The sequence below is a fragment of the Amblyraja radiata genome, chromosome 26, assembly GCF_010909765.2.
Source record: "Amblyraja radiata isolate CabotCenter1 chromosome 26, sAmbRad1.1.pri, whole genome shotgun sequence".
Taxonomy (NCBI): domain Eukaryota; kingdom Metazoa; phylum Chordata; class Chondrichthyes; order Rajiformes; family Rajidae; genus Amblyraja; species Amblyraja radiata.
This window is the reverse complement of record NC_045981.1, coordinates 5,178,214-5,193,780: the sequence shown is the minus strand read 5'-3', so window position 1 is coordinate 5,193,780 and position 15,567 is coordinate 5,178,214. Positions and strand designations below refer to the sequence as shown.

At 41.5% G+C, this 15,567-nt stretch overlaps 1 protein-coding gene across 2 annotated transcripts in view; it reads left to right on the top strand.

Annotated features, from left to right (window-relative positions):
• The window catches only part of dnah9 (dynein axonemal heavy chain 9), a 325,024-nt gene that overhangs the window by 27,587 nt on the left and 281,870 nt on the right, over window positions 1-15,567 (top strand). For both annotated transcript variants that reach the window (XM_033044073.1, XM_033044072.1), the window contains exons 10-16: window positions 2,762-2,876; window positions 4,739-4,807; window positions 9,319-9,445; window positions 9,928-10,183; window positions 11,443-11,684; window positions 14,046-14,181; window positions 14,507-14,703. In XM_033044073.1, coding sequence (XP_032899964.1) covers window positions 2,762-2,876; window positions 4,739-4,807; window positions 9,319-9,445; window positions 9,928-10,183; window positions 11,443-11,684; window positions 14,046-14,181; window positions 14,507-14,703 — 1,142 coding nt within the window. The remainder of the gene's footprint in view (window positions 1-2,761; window positions 2,877-4,738; window positions 4,808-9,318; window positions 9,446-9,927; window positions 10,184-11,442; window positions 11,685-14,045; window positions 14,182-14,506; window positions 14,704-15,567) is intronic.

Here is a 15,567-nt window from a genome sequence, read left to right as displayed (position 1 = left end):
TATCTAAATGGTGGCCGATTAGGAAAAGGGGAGATGCAGCGAGACCTGGGTGTCATGGTACACCAGTCATTGAAAGTAGGCATGCAGGTGCAGCAGGCAGTGAAGAAAGCGAATGGTATGTTAGCTTTCATAGCAAAAGGATTTGAGTATAGGAGCAGGGAGGTTCTACTGCAGTTGTACAGGGTCTTGGTGAGACCACACCTGGAGTATTGCGTACAGTTTTGGTCTCCAAATCTGAGGAAGGACATTATTGCCATAGAGGGAGTGCAGAGAAGGTTCACCAGACTGATTCCTGGGATGTCAGGACTGTCTTATGAAGAAAGACTGGATAGACTTGGTTTATACTCTCTAGAATTTAGGACATTGAGAGGGGATCTTATAGAAACTTACAAAATTCTTAAGGGGTTGGACAGGCTAGATGCAGGAAGATTGTTCCCGATGTTGGGGAAGTCCAGGACAAGGGGTCACAGCTTAACGATAAGGGGGAAATCCTTTAAATCCGAGATGAGAAAAACTTTTTTCACACAGAGAGTGGTGAATCTCTGGAACTCTCTGCCACGGAGGGTAGTTGAGGCCAGTTCATTGGCTATATTTAAGAGGGAGTTAGATGTGGCCCTTGTGGCTAAAGGGATCAGAGGGTATGGAGAGAAGGCAGGTACGGGATACTGAGTTGGATGATCAGCCATGATCATATTGAATGGCGGTGCAGGCTCGAAGGGCCGAATGGCCTACTCCTGCACCTAATTTCTATGTTTCTATGTTTCTATATGTGAAAGTGAATATTTTCTTCCCTTTCCATCTGTCTAGTACGAATGTTGCCCAGAGCCGGATCCTTCCCTGAATATTAATTTTTAATTATTTCAAATCGGATGAGTCATTCTAAAATCCAATCCTTCAGCCATTTACAGCAGTATTTGGATATATCACACTGCACAGGAAATCTCATTAAGTTTTGAGCAAAAACAGTTCGTACATCATCCTACGTGGGTGCCTTGGAGTGAATAATGTCATTAAATTTGATGATAAAGGTTGAACTTGGTGCTTTAAAAATGGATAAATTAAGGCATGTCCTCATATTAATCTCCTCCAGGAAGAGGTAGGAAGAGAAAAAATTAAATTAACTTAGATGCAGAATTTAACCGCAGTGGCTGGAATGCATCACTGATATATGCAGCCTGCTTATCCTTTTTAACTCGTCTTCACAAAGAGATAACGAGAGAATACCCTGACAGTTTCTTGTGTAAGATATGTTTCTGATAACCTTTCTTCCAGTCTAACACTCCAACAGCTGAATATGCTTCCAGGAAAAAAAAAATCCCAGTCACTTAATGCATGTATATCAATCCAACAGTCAAGGAAAAAAACATAATTTTTGAGAAATATTGCCCTTGTCCAAATATTGCCCTTGTCCAAATTTAAAAAAATGTAAGTTGAGGAAATGCGTGCAACAAACTTAAATAAATATTACATTGGAGTTGAATCATAAAATTGTTATCATATAGAAGGAACCTTTTGAGCAATTGAGTAATACACTGACTCTTTCACAACACAGACCATTTTTGTCTCATTTCCTGGTTTTTCTCATATTATGCACCCTTTTCCTCTGTAGTGTTTACAATACAATACAATACAATACAATACAATTCAATTTATTGTCATTTGGACCCCTTGAGGTTCAAACGAAATGTCGTTTCTGCAGCCATACATTACAAACAAATAGACCCAAGACACAACATAATTTACATAAACATCCATCACATTGCTGTGATGGAAGGCCAAAAAAACTTATCTCTCCACTGCACTCTCCCCCCCGATGTCAAAGTCAAAGCCCCCGGCGCGCGATGGCGATTGTCCCGCGGCCATTAAAGCCACGCCGGGTGATGCAAGGTCGCACACCGGGTTCTTGATGTTAGAGCCCCCGGCGTGCGCTCGCAGAGACCCGCGGCCATTCCAAGCCGCGCGGGGCGATGGTGTAAGGCCCCGCTCCAGGAGCTCTTCAACCCCGCTACTCGGGCGGGTGAAGTCGCCGTTGCGGGAGCCCCGAAAAGCGGTCTCCCTCCAGGGACCCGCGGGCTCCCGGTGCCGCAGTCCGCCAAACCCGCAGTTGCAGCCACCGAATCTCCGGAGGTCGGGCCGCAGCAGCGTCCACCACAGCTCCACCCGCTCTGGACATTCTTTCCAGAAAACCACTAATTAATCTATATCCACTGCCTTATCAGGTTGTGCGTTCTAGGGTCATAGCCATTTGATTCATACAAATGCTTGCCTTGAATTCCTATTGCCTTTGGTTCTTTTGCAAGTCACCTGAATGAAACATTTTAGAAATTGTTAATAGACACAAATTGCTGGAGTAGCTCAGGGGGACAGGCAGCATCTCTGGATAGAAGGAATGGGCGACGTTTCGGGTCAAGACCCTTCTTCAGACTGCTACATTTGATTGTTTTAATAGTTTTTCTAATGCCTGAGGGAGTTTCAAGTATTCGAGCAATTCTTCATCATTGTAGCCTGCTTGTGATCAGACATCTCTTGCACAGATTGCAGATAGCAACTGAGCTGATTCTCATCTTTATCTGTTGTAATGCTGCATTCATCCCACATAACCGCCCTCCCCCTCCACCGTTTCTTGCAACACATAAAAGACTGTAGCATGATTGTAGTTCCCATGTACTACACAGGTTTGTTTTAAGGTTTAAATTAGTTTTTGCTGCAAGTATGGTTACATTAATCGCCAGTGAATAAGACCCTGTTTTCTGTTTTGTAGGCTGCCCGCCATTGAACAAGAACATGCCGATTGTAAGTGGAGGGTTGCGCTGGGCTCAGGAATTAAGGGAACGCATTCGAATCCCATTCAATAACTTCAAACAAGTCCCACAGCTGTAGGTATTTTGCTTAGCAGATTAGGCTTTGTTTAGGAAAGAATTGAGACTTTTATACAAAATCTTGTATCAATTTCTGTTTCTCAAGATAAAAAGTAATTGGCTTCGACAGGACTTGAAAGACCAGAAGATAAATTCCAACGCGCTCTGATGTTTCTATCAGTTCAGTCATCTTCTCGGGGGTCCACAAAGGGTGTTGGGTTACATCTTGGGGCGATGCCATGGTTCTGAAGTATCATCAAAGCCTTTATTTTTGAGATTGTAGTTTTGTCATTCTAATGTGACTTTGTAAGAACCAGAAGTAGATTGTATTTGCTCATAGCGAAGGAAGGTTGGACAGAGAATGATCGCTGGACAACTCATATACACCTGTATGGAGATTGGCTTGGTAGATGCCTGGCATGTTGCTTATAATCCCTCCTAATCTTTATTCAAACTTTTCAGACATATCAAACTCTATACAGCAGCATTATTATCTATCCATCTGCTTTGATCTTTGATATTACATAGAAAGAGGGTGGTGCTTTCTCAGTGTCAAGCCCAAATATTTCTATTTCAATCAGAACAATCAAATCCAGTAACTGGTGCAAATTATGCTGTTTTAGATAGAAGTGAAAATGGAATCAATTCAAAAAGGAAGCAAATCAATATTTTAAGAGAATATCACAAAGAAATTTAAATCAGAACCAGATTTTTAGCTCTTTTGGAAAGCCAATGCAGCGAAGATAGGTTGAGCAGCTTCTGTAGAATTTAGAGATACAGCATGGAATCATGCCCACCAAGTCTGTGCCGACCAGCGATCACCCGGCACACTAGCACAATCGTACACACACGGGACAATTCACACTTTACTGAAGCCAATTAACCTACAAACCTTTACGTCTTTGGAATGTGGGAGGAAACCGGAGCACACGGAGAAAACCCACAAGGTCAGAGGGAGAACGGACAAACTCCGTACCGACAGCACTCGCATCAGGATCGAACCCGGGTCTCTGGCGCTGTAAGGCAGCAACTCTTCTGCTGTGGCACTGTGGCACTGTGACATCTCTCAACTCTGGGGTTACAAGTTCCATGCTATGACTATGAAATGAACTGCAAAATTTGCCTTTGAGAGATGTCCAATCAATGTACATTTGCAGTGTAATCCCTGTATATGATTGTAATGTGTTTCCCTTTCATCTCATGTGGCCTTGGAATCATTATGCGATTGGAAGTTCTATCCAGAGTCACTGAATGCAGCTTAAAGGAGGGATTTACGATTGAACATTTGCTTCCAATCCACTCCAGTTTGTGATTTGGGGAACTAAAGTAAATAACTAAAGAAGATTGGATTGGATTGTGCCAATCTATGGAGTTATAGAGAAATACAGTGTAAGAACAGGCCATTCAGACCATGTAGTTCATGCCAGCCCATGTAGTCAACACACATTTACACTAATCCTACATTAAACCCATTTGATTCTCCTTACGTACTCATCAACCACTCCCAGATTCTACCATTTGCACACAAGCACTAGGGGCAATTGACCACAGCCAACTTACCTACTAACCTGCACTTCTTTTGGATGTGGGAAGAAACCAGAGCACCATGTGGAAACGCGCAGGGAAAACATGCAAACTCTACACAGGCAGCATGTGAGGATTGAACCTGGGTTTCTGGATCTGTGAGGCAGTAGTTCTATCCCTGTACCACTATGTACATTTATATTCAACTTAAAATCATTTGGTTATCTTGTATGTACTCATTTGACGTATGCAGCAGCTGTAGATGCAGGGCTACATACAGTGCAGTTTGAAATTACTCTAATGTTGGGTGAATATTGTTTTTGAAAGTCACCAATAATATAAACACATTTTCACAGGCGTATGAACTCCTCGGAAGGTAAAAGAATGAATCAGATGTATCAGGAGATGATGGAACTATTGGATCAGTAAGTATAAGTCTCTGCGCATTAGTTATGACTTTAGAACATTGAAATAGTTTGAAGTCATCTGAAATACAGATTTAAAAAATAATGGTTTTGATAAATTAGTTACAGTGGGCCTATAACTGGAACCCACAAGTAGTCTCACCATTATTGCACATTGCTCTTTTGCAAGCCTGATTGGTCCTAGATAAATGTGTTGGAAGGGACCACAAATGCTGTTTTAATCTGAAGATAGACACAAAAAGCTGGAGTAACTCAGCAGGTCAGACAGCACCTCTGGAGAAAAGGTGATGTTTCGGGTTGAGACCCTTCTACGGACGAAAGAACTCTGACCCGCTGAGTCACTCCAGCTTTTTGTTCCTAGATACATGCCCTGGTGTGTAACAAGGCTGATTCTCTAATGTTCAGTGTAAAATATATCTGAAGATAATGTCAAACTACATTGTTGAGTCAGAGTCGTATAGCATGGAAATGGCCATTCAGCCCACTGTCCATGACAATCATCAAAAGCCCACTTAACTAATGTTACATTAATCCCATTTTGTTTTCCCTAATTCCCATCAGCCATCCATTTGTTTCCCATCATACACCCCACCAACACTAACCTTGTCACCAGGGGCAACTTGTGGTGGTCAATTGACCTACAAACTGCTTTACTTTGGGATGTGGGAGGAAATTGGAGCATCTAAGGGATATCAATGTAATTAAAGGAAAAAATTGCCAAACTCCACACAGACAGCACCAGAAGTCAGGATTGAACCCAGGTTACTAGAGCCATGAGGTAGCAGCTCTACTACCCAGTTTTACTGTACCACACCAACTCAATTAATAATGATTAAAGAAGTGGCTATGGTCCACAATGTGAAACAGTTTAACAACCTCAACATTGTAGAAGGTGGATTTGCTGTTTCTTAAACAGTTCTTTCTGAGCCACTGCAGGGAAGTGATGAGTGTTGTGAAAGCCCAGTTGCATTCAATAATGATGGCAGAAATATAACTTACTAGGAATTAGTGTGTAGAGAGATGTGCAATTCTATTCCTGTAAGTGTTGATGGACAAAGACAATGGGTTTCGTAGGTGGATAGTGCAGGTATATAATGCAAGAAACAAGTAGGCTCCATGATGGTGGAACTGTAAGATATTCAAGATGGACAAATTAATAATCTGTTGGCATTCTGCAAAGAAATAGGTATGTGAATGCATTGGGATATAAGGATACACTTAAAACCATATGGAATCGGAAGACTTCATGTCAACTGCAGTTACGTTGGGTTTGGACTTCAGAATGTCATCATTGTAGCTTTTCCATTACTTTTGAGAAAACACAATGCCTCTGAAATTGACAGGCTTTTTCTGTTGACTCCTGATTATGTATGTATGTTTACATACTTGGCTAATACATTAATTACAATTACAATTACAATTAATAATCCTTTAAATGGTTTTCATTGAGCGTAGTTTGGCTTGGCAGTCATCCGTTTGCTACTATTGGCCATTGTAAGATGAATTGAGGTTTTGATTTAGCTGTGTTATCTCTGTGCAAAGGCTGTTACTGCATCTTATAGCCATTAACTATGTATTCATAGAAAAGTTTTACTTTTCAAGTGGTGAATTTCTGCTATGAATCACAGGAATTAAACAGAAATCAAATCTAATTCCAGTTAATTAAAACGGCGTGTGCACAGTAAGCATTGTACACACAATGCAAAAATTACTTGATGAATAACTGTCTTTTCATTCACCTAAATGAGCTGTTGTTGATGTATTATTCTATACACCTAATGGTTTGATTTCTTCACCAACAAAAGCTCATTTATTAGTTTAAGTTTCAGACAGACTAGTTAAGTCATTATTTTGCTTCATCCACTTAACTCTGAATTGATGAAAACAGAAGATAGACACAAAAAGCTGGTGTTACTTAGCATCTCTGGAGGAAAGGAATAGGTGACGTTTCGGGTCGAGACCCTTCTTCAATGTGATAGTCAGGGGAAAGGGAAAAACGAAATATCACACATTTTTCACAAGGCTTTTTATACTAAATTAGCAGATGTTATATTCATTTCTGATTTTCATTATTCACAGAAATTTTCTTTATTCTACAATCATAATTGGGTCAAAATACTCAAGTTTGGAAATTGCTTTACTGCCTGGTGCTAAATGGTTTAAAAGCAGTATTGAGGATCATCCTCCTGCTGTTTGTGAAAGTTTGAGATCCAACTATAAAGTTCAATGTGGAATCTTGTTGTGTTTCCCTGTGTAAAGTTGTGCTGAAACTGATTTGACCAGGTTTGTAGAGTGTTTCAATTGATCCATTGCATGTTTTGCCACCTCCATTATTTATCTTTGAGTGTGATGTTTATAGTCTTCCCTTTGAGGGGCATGTAACAAACCAGGCAACACTCATTTGGCCATAAGGGAACTTTGTTACTGATGGGAGGGATTGTAGAGCTCCTTTAGAAGGTTAGTAGAATCTGGACAAGCAGGTGACTAACAGTGTCCAAAGATGGCATGTATTATTGCAAGGGGATCCATACTTCCCCCAGGGCCGCAGGTAGATGGTCCTGGAAGGAGGTGGTCAGGGAGGTCTATGTAAGGACAATGCAATCTATTGGTGATACACTTGCTGCAACTGTGAATCACAATAAAATAAGCGAGGTCTTCCTTCCTCGAGTGTGGATTTTGGGTGACTTCTCGAATGCAATAGTAAGCAATAAAGTGTGAGATGTGGCAGGAAGGAGTGGCAGCAGCCTGGAATGACCTTGGGTCTGGGAAGCTGAGAGGGACTGTGACCCGATGGTATCATGAGGTCTGTCCACATTCATCAGCAATCTAGCACATCGTCTAAAACTGACGGAGGTTGGTTAGGACATCTGCATTTCCAGCAGCTTTGGTGTCACCACATCGGTGTTCTTGTCCCAGGGATTCCTCTTTCTCTGCATTGCTTTTTCCTTCTCTGGCCATCCATATGTATTTAGTGTCTGTCATGTATGTACGGTTGTGATCTGGATTCCATGAATCGATGCACTGGCGTCATCGATCCAGAACATTATTGCGGTGATTCTGGTCATATTTCCAGCCACAAACCTCAAGGATGAGGGTTTCAGTTCGGATTTTGATCGAGATGATTTTCGGTTGGTGTTGGTGTTGGTCTACAATGCTTCATGCCTCCTGAAAGAATTACGAACCTTCGCAACTGCATCAATTTGTACACTTCTCACACACTAAGACTTTGCCCCCATCACAGTGAGGATGTGCTTGGTGAACTCACTGTGGTGCATGTTTAATTTGTGTTTATTGTAGGTTTCGTTATTTATTGTTACTGTGTATGACTGCAGGCAACATAATTTCGTTCAGACCGAAAGGTCTGAATGACAATAAAGGATCTATCTATATCTATCTATCTACAAGCATATTTTTTTCGTGCCTCTACATTTGTGGCTCTGACTTCATGGTATTTCAAGGAGAAAATAGATGACTTTTGCTGAGCCGATGAAAAATAGATGGATTGTGATATGGTCTGTGAAGATAATTTTCAGTTTTGTATGCAGTAACAGTGCAAAAAGCACTGGTGGATCTCGAACTTTCACAAACAGCAGTAGGATGATCCTCAATACTGTTTTTACACCATTTAAACAGCAGGAAAACCTCTGACAGAATTATGGACATGTTTAAAGTTCTACTGCAATTACTTCCAAGAGTAAAATTAATATGCTTGTGATGTTATTCCATTGTAACCTGAGCAAATCATTGATTACATACACATTAGAAACAATTTGCAGTACAAAAAAAGCTGGTTGCAATATAATAAGAGGCTTCAGCTGATTATAGGATTCAATGAAAGAATTGTGCAGTGGCTGAGTGCTGTACCCGTACAATTTATGGATACAATTGTAACTGGAAGCTAAACATTTCTGCTGATGAACAAGCTACACTGATGACCATGTTATTAATTGTATGTCCGGTACGACAGATGGCACAATGGGCTAAGTGTTCGGCTGGCAACCGGAAGGTAGCCGGTTCGAATCCCGCTTGGAGTGCATACTGTCGTTGTGTCCTTGGGCAAGACACTTCACCCACCTTTGCCTGTGTGTGAATGTGTTTGAGTGATTGGTGGTGGTCGGAGGGGCCGTAGGCGCAGATTGGCAGCCACGCTTCCGTCAGTCTGCCCCAGGGCAGCTGTGGCTACAGAAGTAGCTTACCACCACCGAGTGTGACTGAGGAGTGAATGAATAATGCGATGTAAAGCGCCTTGAGTATTAGAAAGGCGCTATATAAATCCCATCCATTATTATTATTATTATTATGTCCATCAGCTTTGGTTGTTAGGCCGGATAAAAGAACCACTTCTGCTTCAATGATCACTTTATATGAAATCGACCTTTCTCAATTTTAATGCTTCCTGAACACCCAGACTCATATAGAATATTATACTCATATTATTCATATAATTATTTAGAGAAGTCTTCAACCAACTTTGGCTTGTTCTTATTTTGGAATTCCTTAACTCATGCCAGGTATGAAGCCAAGCTGTATGTGGAATGGTCCAAGACTGTGTCTCAAAAATCGCAATATAATCTCACTCAACCTCTCCTCAAACGAGACCCAGAAACAAAACTAATCTCTGTAAATTTTGAGCCTCAGGTAAGTTATTCGAGAAAATTAGTTGTTAAGGTTGGTTAGCTCTAGTGTATGAACTTAAAATTTAGCCCTGAATTCATCGTTATAAATCTCAGACATGATGTGACAAAGTACTGTACTCTCCTTAATTCTATTTTATCTATTTTATGTTCTTTTTCCAACAACTTGTGTCTGAGTTGAATAATTGAGTGCTAGTACCTGATGGCTACGAATTGTATCATCGGGACCAGCAATTGATTCATCTAGAGGCAGTCGTGAACAGAATCTGAATGAAAATCAGAATCTGAACCTGTTGCAGGATAATGTAAAAATAGTATGTTCATTGTTGATTTAAAATTGATAATGTGATATAATCTTCATTAAGGCATTTCTGTTCCAAATTGAATTCTCCAGGGAAATAAATCCTTGAGGGAATAGTATGAATGTACCTTTGAGTTATGTGCTCTATGTGCCTCATCGCCTTGGTTGTTTTGTGCAATTTACAGCTGGTCTCGGTGTTGCGAGAAGTTCGATATTTGGAATCACAGCACGCAGAGAAGATACCTGAAACTGCATCTGAGATTTATGCCTCCAAAGAATCCTACCGCCAGTATGTGGCCACCTTGGAGCTGACTGCTAATTGGTACAACAAAGTCCGAAAGTCTGTCCTTGGGGTGGAATTTCCTCTCATAGCGGAACAGGTACAACAGATTGACTCCAAAATGATGGAGGCAGAAGAATTATTGAACTGGAAGAATGAAGGTAATAAATTAATTTGCACTACTTCATTAAAGCAGGGTTCGGCCACCTGCGGCCCCCGGGCCGAATGCGGCCCGTAACCCGAAATCATCTGGCCCACAGGCGGATTTATTTCCCTGTAATCATCTGGCCTGCCGAGCGCCGAATGCAGCCGAACGGCGAGCTCTGGCTGTACCGCTTCCTGCGCAAAGCCGCCAGCACAGCCGCGCACCTTCTGTGAACACATTTAAGAAAAAACTGCAGATGCTGGAAAAATCGAAGGTAGACAAAAATACTGGAGAAACTCAGCGGGTGAGACATGCAAGGATTGCATGAGGCTGCCTCACCCGCTGAGTTTCTCCAGCATTTTTGACTACCTTCTGTGAACACATGATTAGATGCCTGCCATCCGGGGCAGGATAGGGGTGGGATCCATATGTACACGTGATAGATGTGGCCCACCACCCGGTCACAGACATACGTCCTGGCCCCTATGCAGAACAACGTTACCGACACCTGCACTAAAGGCTCACTAGATCTGTCTCACTAAAGAAGGGTCCCGACTCGAAACATCACCTATCCATGTTCTCCAGAGATGCTGCTTGAGCTGCTGAATTACTCCAATGCTTTGTGTCTTTTTATTCTGTAAACCAGCATCAGCAGTTCCTTATGTCTACTTAATATGTTGAAAGCTGCTTGCCCAGAAATGAAGTAATGGAGAGAGAACAATTGGGGATTTTAAACACGTATTTAACTTCTTCAATAATATAGTTCTTTTTAAAATGTAACTTTCCAGGAAGAAAACTGGGAGCAAATTATTTAACATTAATTATTGAAAGTACCAATGAAAATCATTTGATTATGCAAGACACTGTGGAGTACTAAGATTTTTGGACAATTCCCGATTCCAGACTTAATGAGCAGTTGCTTATATCCTTGAATTTATTGGCGTCCCAGTCATAATGTTGTGCTGGTCTGTTTAAAAGCACATTCATTTTGTGTTTCTTCCAAGAGCTTGCTTTCTCCTTGTCTAACCTCTAATAAGATTAACAGCTACTTCAATGAAATTGATCAAGAACTTGCCAGAGCTTGGCTTTAGCATGTTAAAGTATTAAAGGCAAATTATAAAGGATGTAAAAGACTTATCGTTGTGTGAAATAGTAATTAACAAGCTCATAGAATGCAATCAAGATAAATGGGAGCTCTTCACTGAAGAAGCCGACTAAATAACATCGTGTCAGAATGTCCCTGTGCTTACTACTTTCTTGTTAATATTTTGCAAGGCATTTGGGAGTACATCCAAACACTTCGGGATATGGTGCAAGACTTGGAGAGCCGGATGCAGAAAGCAAAAGATAATGTGGGTGCCATGCAAGATGTTATGAAGGCGTGGATATCTCCTGTTTTTGAAAGAAAAGAAGGGAAAAAGGACACACTACTTAGTCTGGATGACAAGAATGAAAGGCTTGAGAAACGCTTCAGTTTTATAGCGCAAACTGGTGAAAAAATACATTCGTTGGTGAAGGTATAATAAAATTGTAATCATAAACTTTAAGGAAGTGCTCAACAGAATGCACAGCTTTCCAGCCAAAACTTAGGACTATCTTGTCGTATTGTGAAAGTGTTAAGGATGCATATAGTGCCGCTGCTTTTACAGATGAATTGGATGTAATTCCATGATCAGTTTCAGTATAGTTTATTGTCACGTGTATCAAGGTGCAGTGGAAAGCTTCTGTTGCATGCTGACCAGCAAGTGTAAAGGCAATACATAATTACAATCGAGCCATTCACAGTGTACAGTAACATGATAAGTGAATAACATTTAGTGCAAGTAAAGTCTGATCAAAGATAGTCCGAGGGTCACCAATGAGGTAGATAGAAGTTGAGGACTGCTCTCTGGTTGTTGTGGGATGGTTCAGTCAAGCATGGCTGTGGAGTAACAAATTGATATGCAGCCAATCATTCATATTGAACCATCCTCTACTACCTGCATTTCTGACAGATATACCTGGCTAAAAGTGGAAGAAGTTAGGGGGAAATTTATAGCGATTAATGGAAAAACCAACTATCAAGTAGGTCAAAGTTTCTTTGTAATGTGCTGGTCGGTTAATTGGGAAGCTGCTGGAAATTACACATGGTGAAAGTAAATGGGCAAAGAATCTAAGAGGAGTTAATGGGCATCTGAGGGAGAATAAGTTACAGAAAAAGAGAGGAGTATTAGGACCGCTCTTCTGGGGCCCACTTGACCTTAATGGGCTGAATATCATTTTTTTTGTCATATTAAGAAAAAGAAAATGTCAGAATTACTCAGCAAATCAGGTAGTCTCAGTGAAAAGAGAAACAATAAACATTTCAGGTCTGAGATTCTTTATCAAAACTGACAAAGAGTAAAGAGACAAAGAGTTATTTAAGGATAAGGGGGAAATCTTTTAGGACCGAGATGAGAAAAACAATTCTCTGCCACAGAAGGTGGTTGAGGCCAGTTCATTGGCTATATTTAAGAGGGAGTTAGATGTGGCCCTTGTGGCTAAAGGGATCAGGGGGTATGGAGAGAAGGCAGGTACGGGATACTGAGTTGGATGATCAGCCATGATCATATTGAATGGCGGTGCAGGCTCGAAGGGCCGAATGGCCTATTCCTGCACCTAATTTCTATGTTTCTAAAACAAGGAAGTAGGGCCTTCAGAACTTATAACATTTGATAGATCATTACCATTTAGAGGAAAAGGCAGTGAGTGTAATGTTACCTTCTTTCTCTTTCCCCACAGATGAAGTTTGACCTGCTGAGAACCTCCAGCATTTTGTTTCGGATTTCCAGCATCTGCATTTTTTTGCCTTTCGATTTAAGTCAGTAGTTTAGTTGAGTTTAGAGATTCAGCGTGGTAACAGGCCCTTCGGCCCACCGTGTCCGTGCTGACCAGTGATCCCCGCACCACTAACACAACCCAACACACACCAGCGACAATTTACACTTGTACCAAGTGAACAAATCCAAAGCCAATTAACCTACGAACCTGTACGTTTTTGGAGTGTGGGAGGAAACCGAAGATCTCGGAGAAAACCCACGCAGGTCACGGGGAAAAAGTACAAACTCCGTACAGACGGAATCCGTAGTCGGGATAGATAGTCTGGGTTTTCGGTGCTGTAATGGGCCTGTCCCACTTACGCGACTTTTTCGGCGATTGCCGGCACCCATCATAGGTCGTCGCAGGTCGGCGAAAATGTCCTTCCTCAAATTAGGGGACCAAAACTGCACACAATACTCCAGGTGTGGTCTCACTAGTTCTCTGTACAACTGCAGAAGGACCTCTTTGCTCCTATATTCGATTCCTCTTGTTATAAAGGCCAACATGCCATTTGCTTTCTTCACTGCCTGCTCTACCTGCATGCTTACTTTCATAGACTGATGTTCAAGGACCCCCCAGATCCCGTTGTATTTCCCCTTTTCCCAACTTGACGCCATTTAGATAGTAATCTGCCTTCCTGTTTTTGCTACCAAAGTGGATAACCTCCCATTTACCCGCATTAAACTTCACCTGCCATGCATCTGCCCATTCCCCCAACCTGTCCAAGTCACCCTGCATTCTCATAGCATCCTCCTCACAGTTCACACTGCCACCCAGCTTTGTGTCATCTGCAAATTTGCTAATTTGTGTGAAACCAGCCTCTTACTCAGATGGTTGCTCTTCTTAAGTGTGTCTAATATAACTACATTATGTTTAACAATTGCAATTACTTAAAAAATGCATTGGAGTGTTTGTGGATTAATAACTTTTGTTTTTAGTGATGGATTTTACAATGTTCAAATTTGTCCTAATTACATCTATGAATTACTGGTTAATATGTCTTGTTATATGTAACCTATATTATTTTCATAAATCACCAGGAAAATCTGAGTCTCTTCCAAGCTGATGTAACATCCAGTGTTTGGACGGCATATGTTGACTACGTTGATGAAATGGTCATTGATGGTTTCTTCAATGCCATTGAAGCCTCTCTGAATTACCTCGTAGATAGCACTGGTAAGAGTAACGTATTCTAGTGACAATATCATTAGTCATCTCTAACTTTAAGTAGCCCTTGCTCTCCCTCTCTCTCTCCATCCACTCCCCCTTTCCAGTTCTCTCACCACTTACTGTCTCCTACTACATTCTGTCTGTCCCACCCTCTCCTGACATCAGTCTGAAGAAGGGTCTCGAAGATGACACGTCACCCATTCCTTCTGTCCGGAGATGCTGCCTGTCCTGCTGAGTTACTCCAGCATTTTGTGTCTACCTTCATGTTTAAACTACTCATTTTTATTGGAGATCACACAGACTGCCTTCATTATTCTCTTTTTTTCCATAGACCCTAAAGCTGGGTTTGCCCCACTGTTTGAAGCCCAGTTAGACTTAGTCTCTCCAGATTTGATCTTCCATCCGTCCCTTGAGATCGGCAGCAGTGGCAGTTTCCATGATATGATCGATGGGTTGATTAACGACATTTTCAAGATTTCATCTTTAGTTCCCAGGTTGGCAGAGCACACCAATTATCCTCACTATCAGGTAAGTCTCTCTGCTAACTAATGTTTAATAAATGCCTGTAAATGAGCAGTTTCATCCCAATCCCCAGAGAGGAACCTCAACATTTTGCGTGCAATGTCAGCTGGACATCTTGACTTTAATTGAGAAACCAAATGCGTTTGAAGTTTGTACATTAAACCCACATTATACTTGTTCATCAGATTTCTGATAGCTGGGCTAGATTAAAATTACACTTGAAGTTTTTAAAGCGTGGAAACAGGCCACTTCGAGGCCAGCTAGTCCAATCAGCAATTACCCTGTTATCCTACACCGTAGGAACAATTTACAGAAGCAATTAACATAAAAAGCTGTACATCTTTGGAGTGCAGGAGGAAACCAGAATACCGGAGAAAACCCACCTGATCACAAGGGGAACGCACAAAATGTGTAGGAAAGAACTGCAGATGCTGGTTTAAATCAAAGGTTGCTGGGGTAACTCAGCAGGACAGGCAGCATCTCTGGAGAGATGGAATGGGTAACATTTCGGGTCAGGACCTTTCTTCACACTTGTCTTCAGAGACAAACTTCAGAGTATGAAGAAGGGTCTCGGCCCGAAATTTCACCCATTCCTTCTCTCCAGATATGCTGCCTGTCCCGCTGAGTTACTCCAGCGTTCTATGTCTACCAGGGGAACGTGCAAACTCCATACAGATAGCATTCGTAGTCAGGATCGAACCTGGGGCTCCTGCGCTGTAAAGCAGCAACGCAGCTGCGTCACTGTGCCACCCATTAACCAGTAAAATTGAACATGATCATTGTAGATTAATACACACCGTGCCACAAGTAGGAAGTATTAAAAGTCGTCCTTATTTGGATGTTAGAGGTGAAGTAAGGGTATTCTTTCCC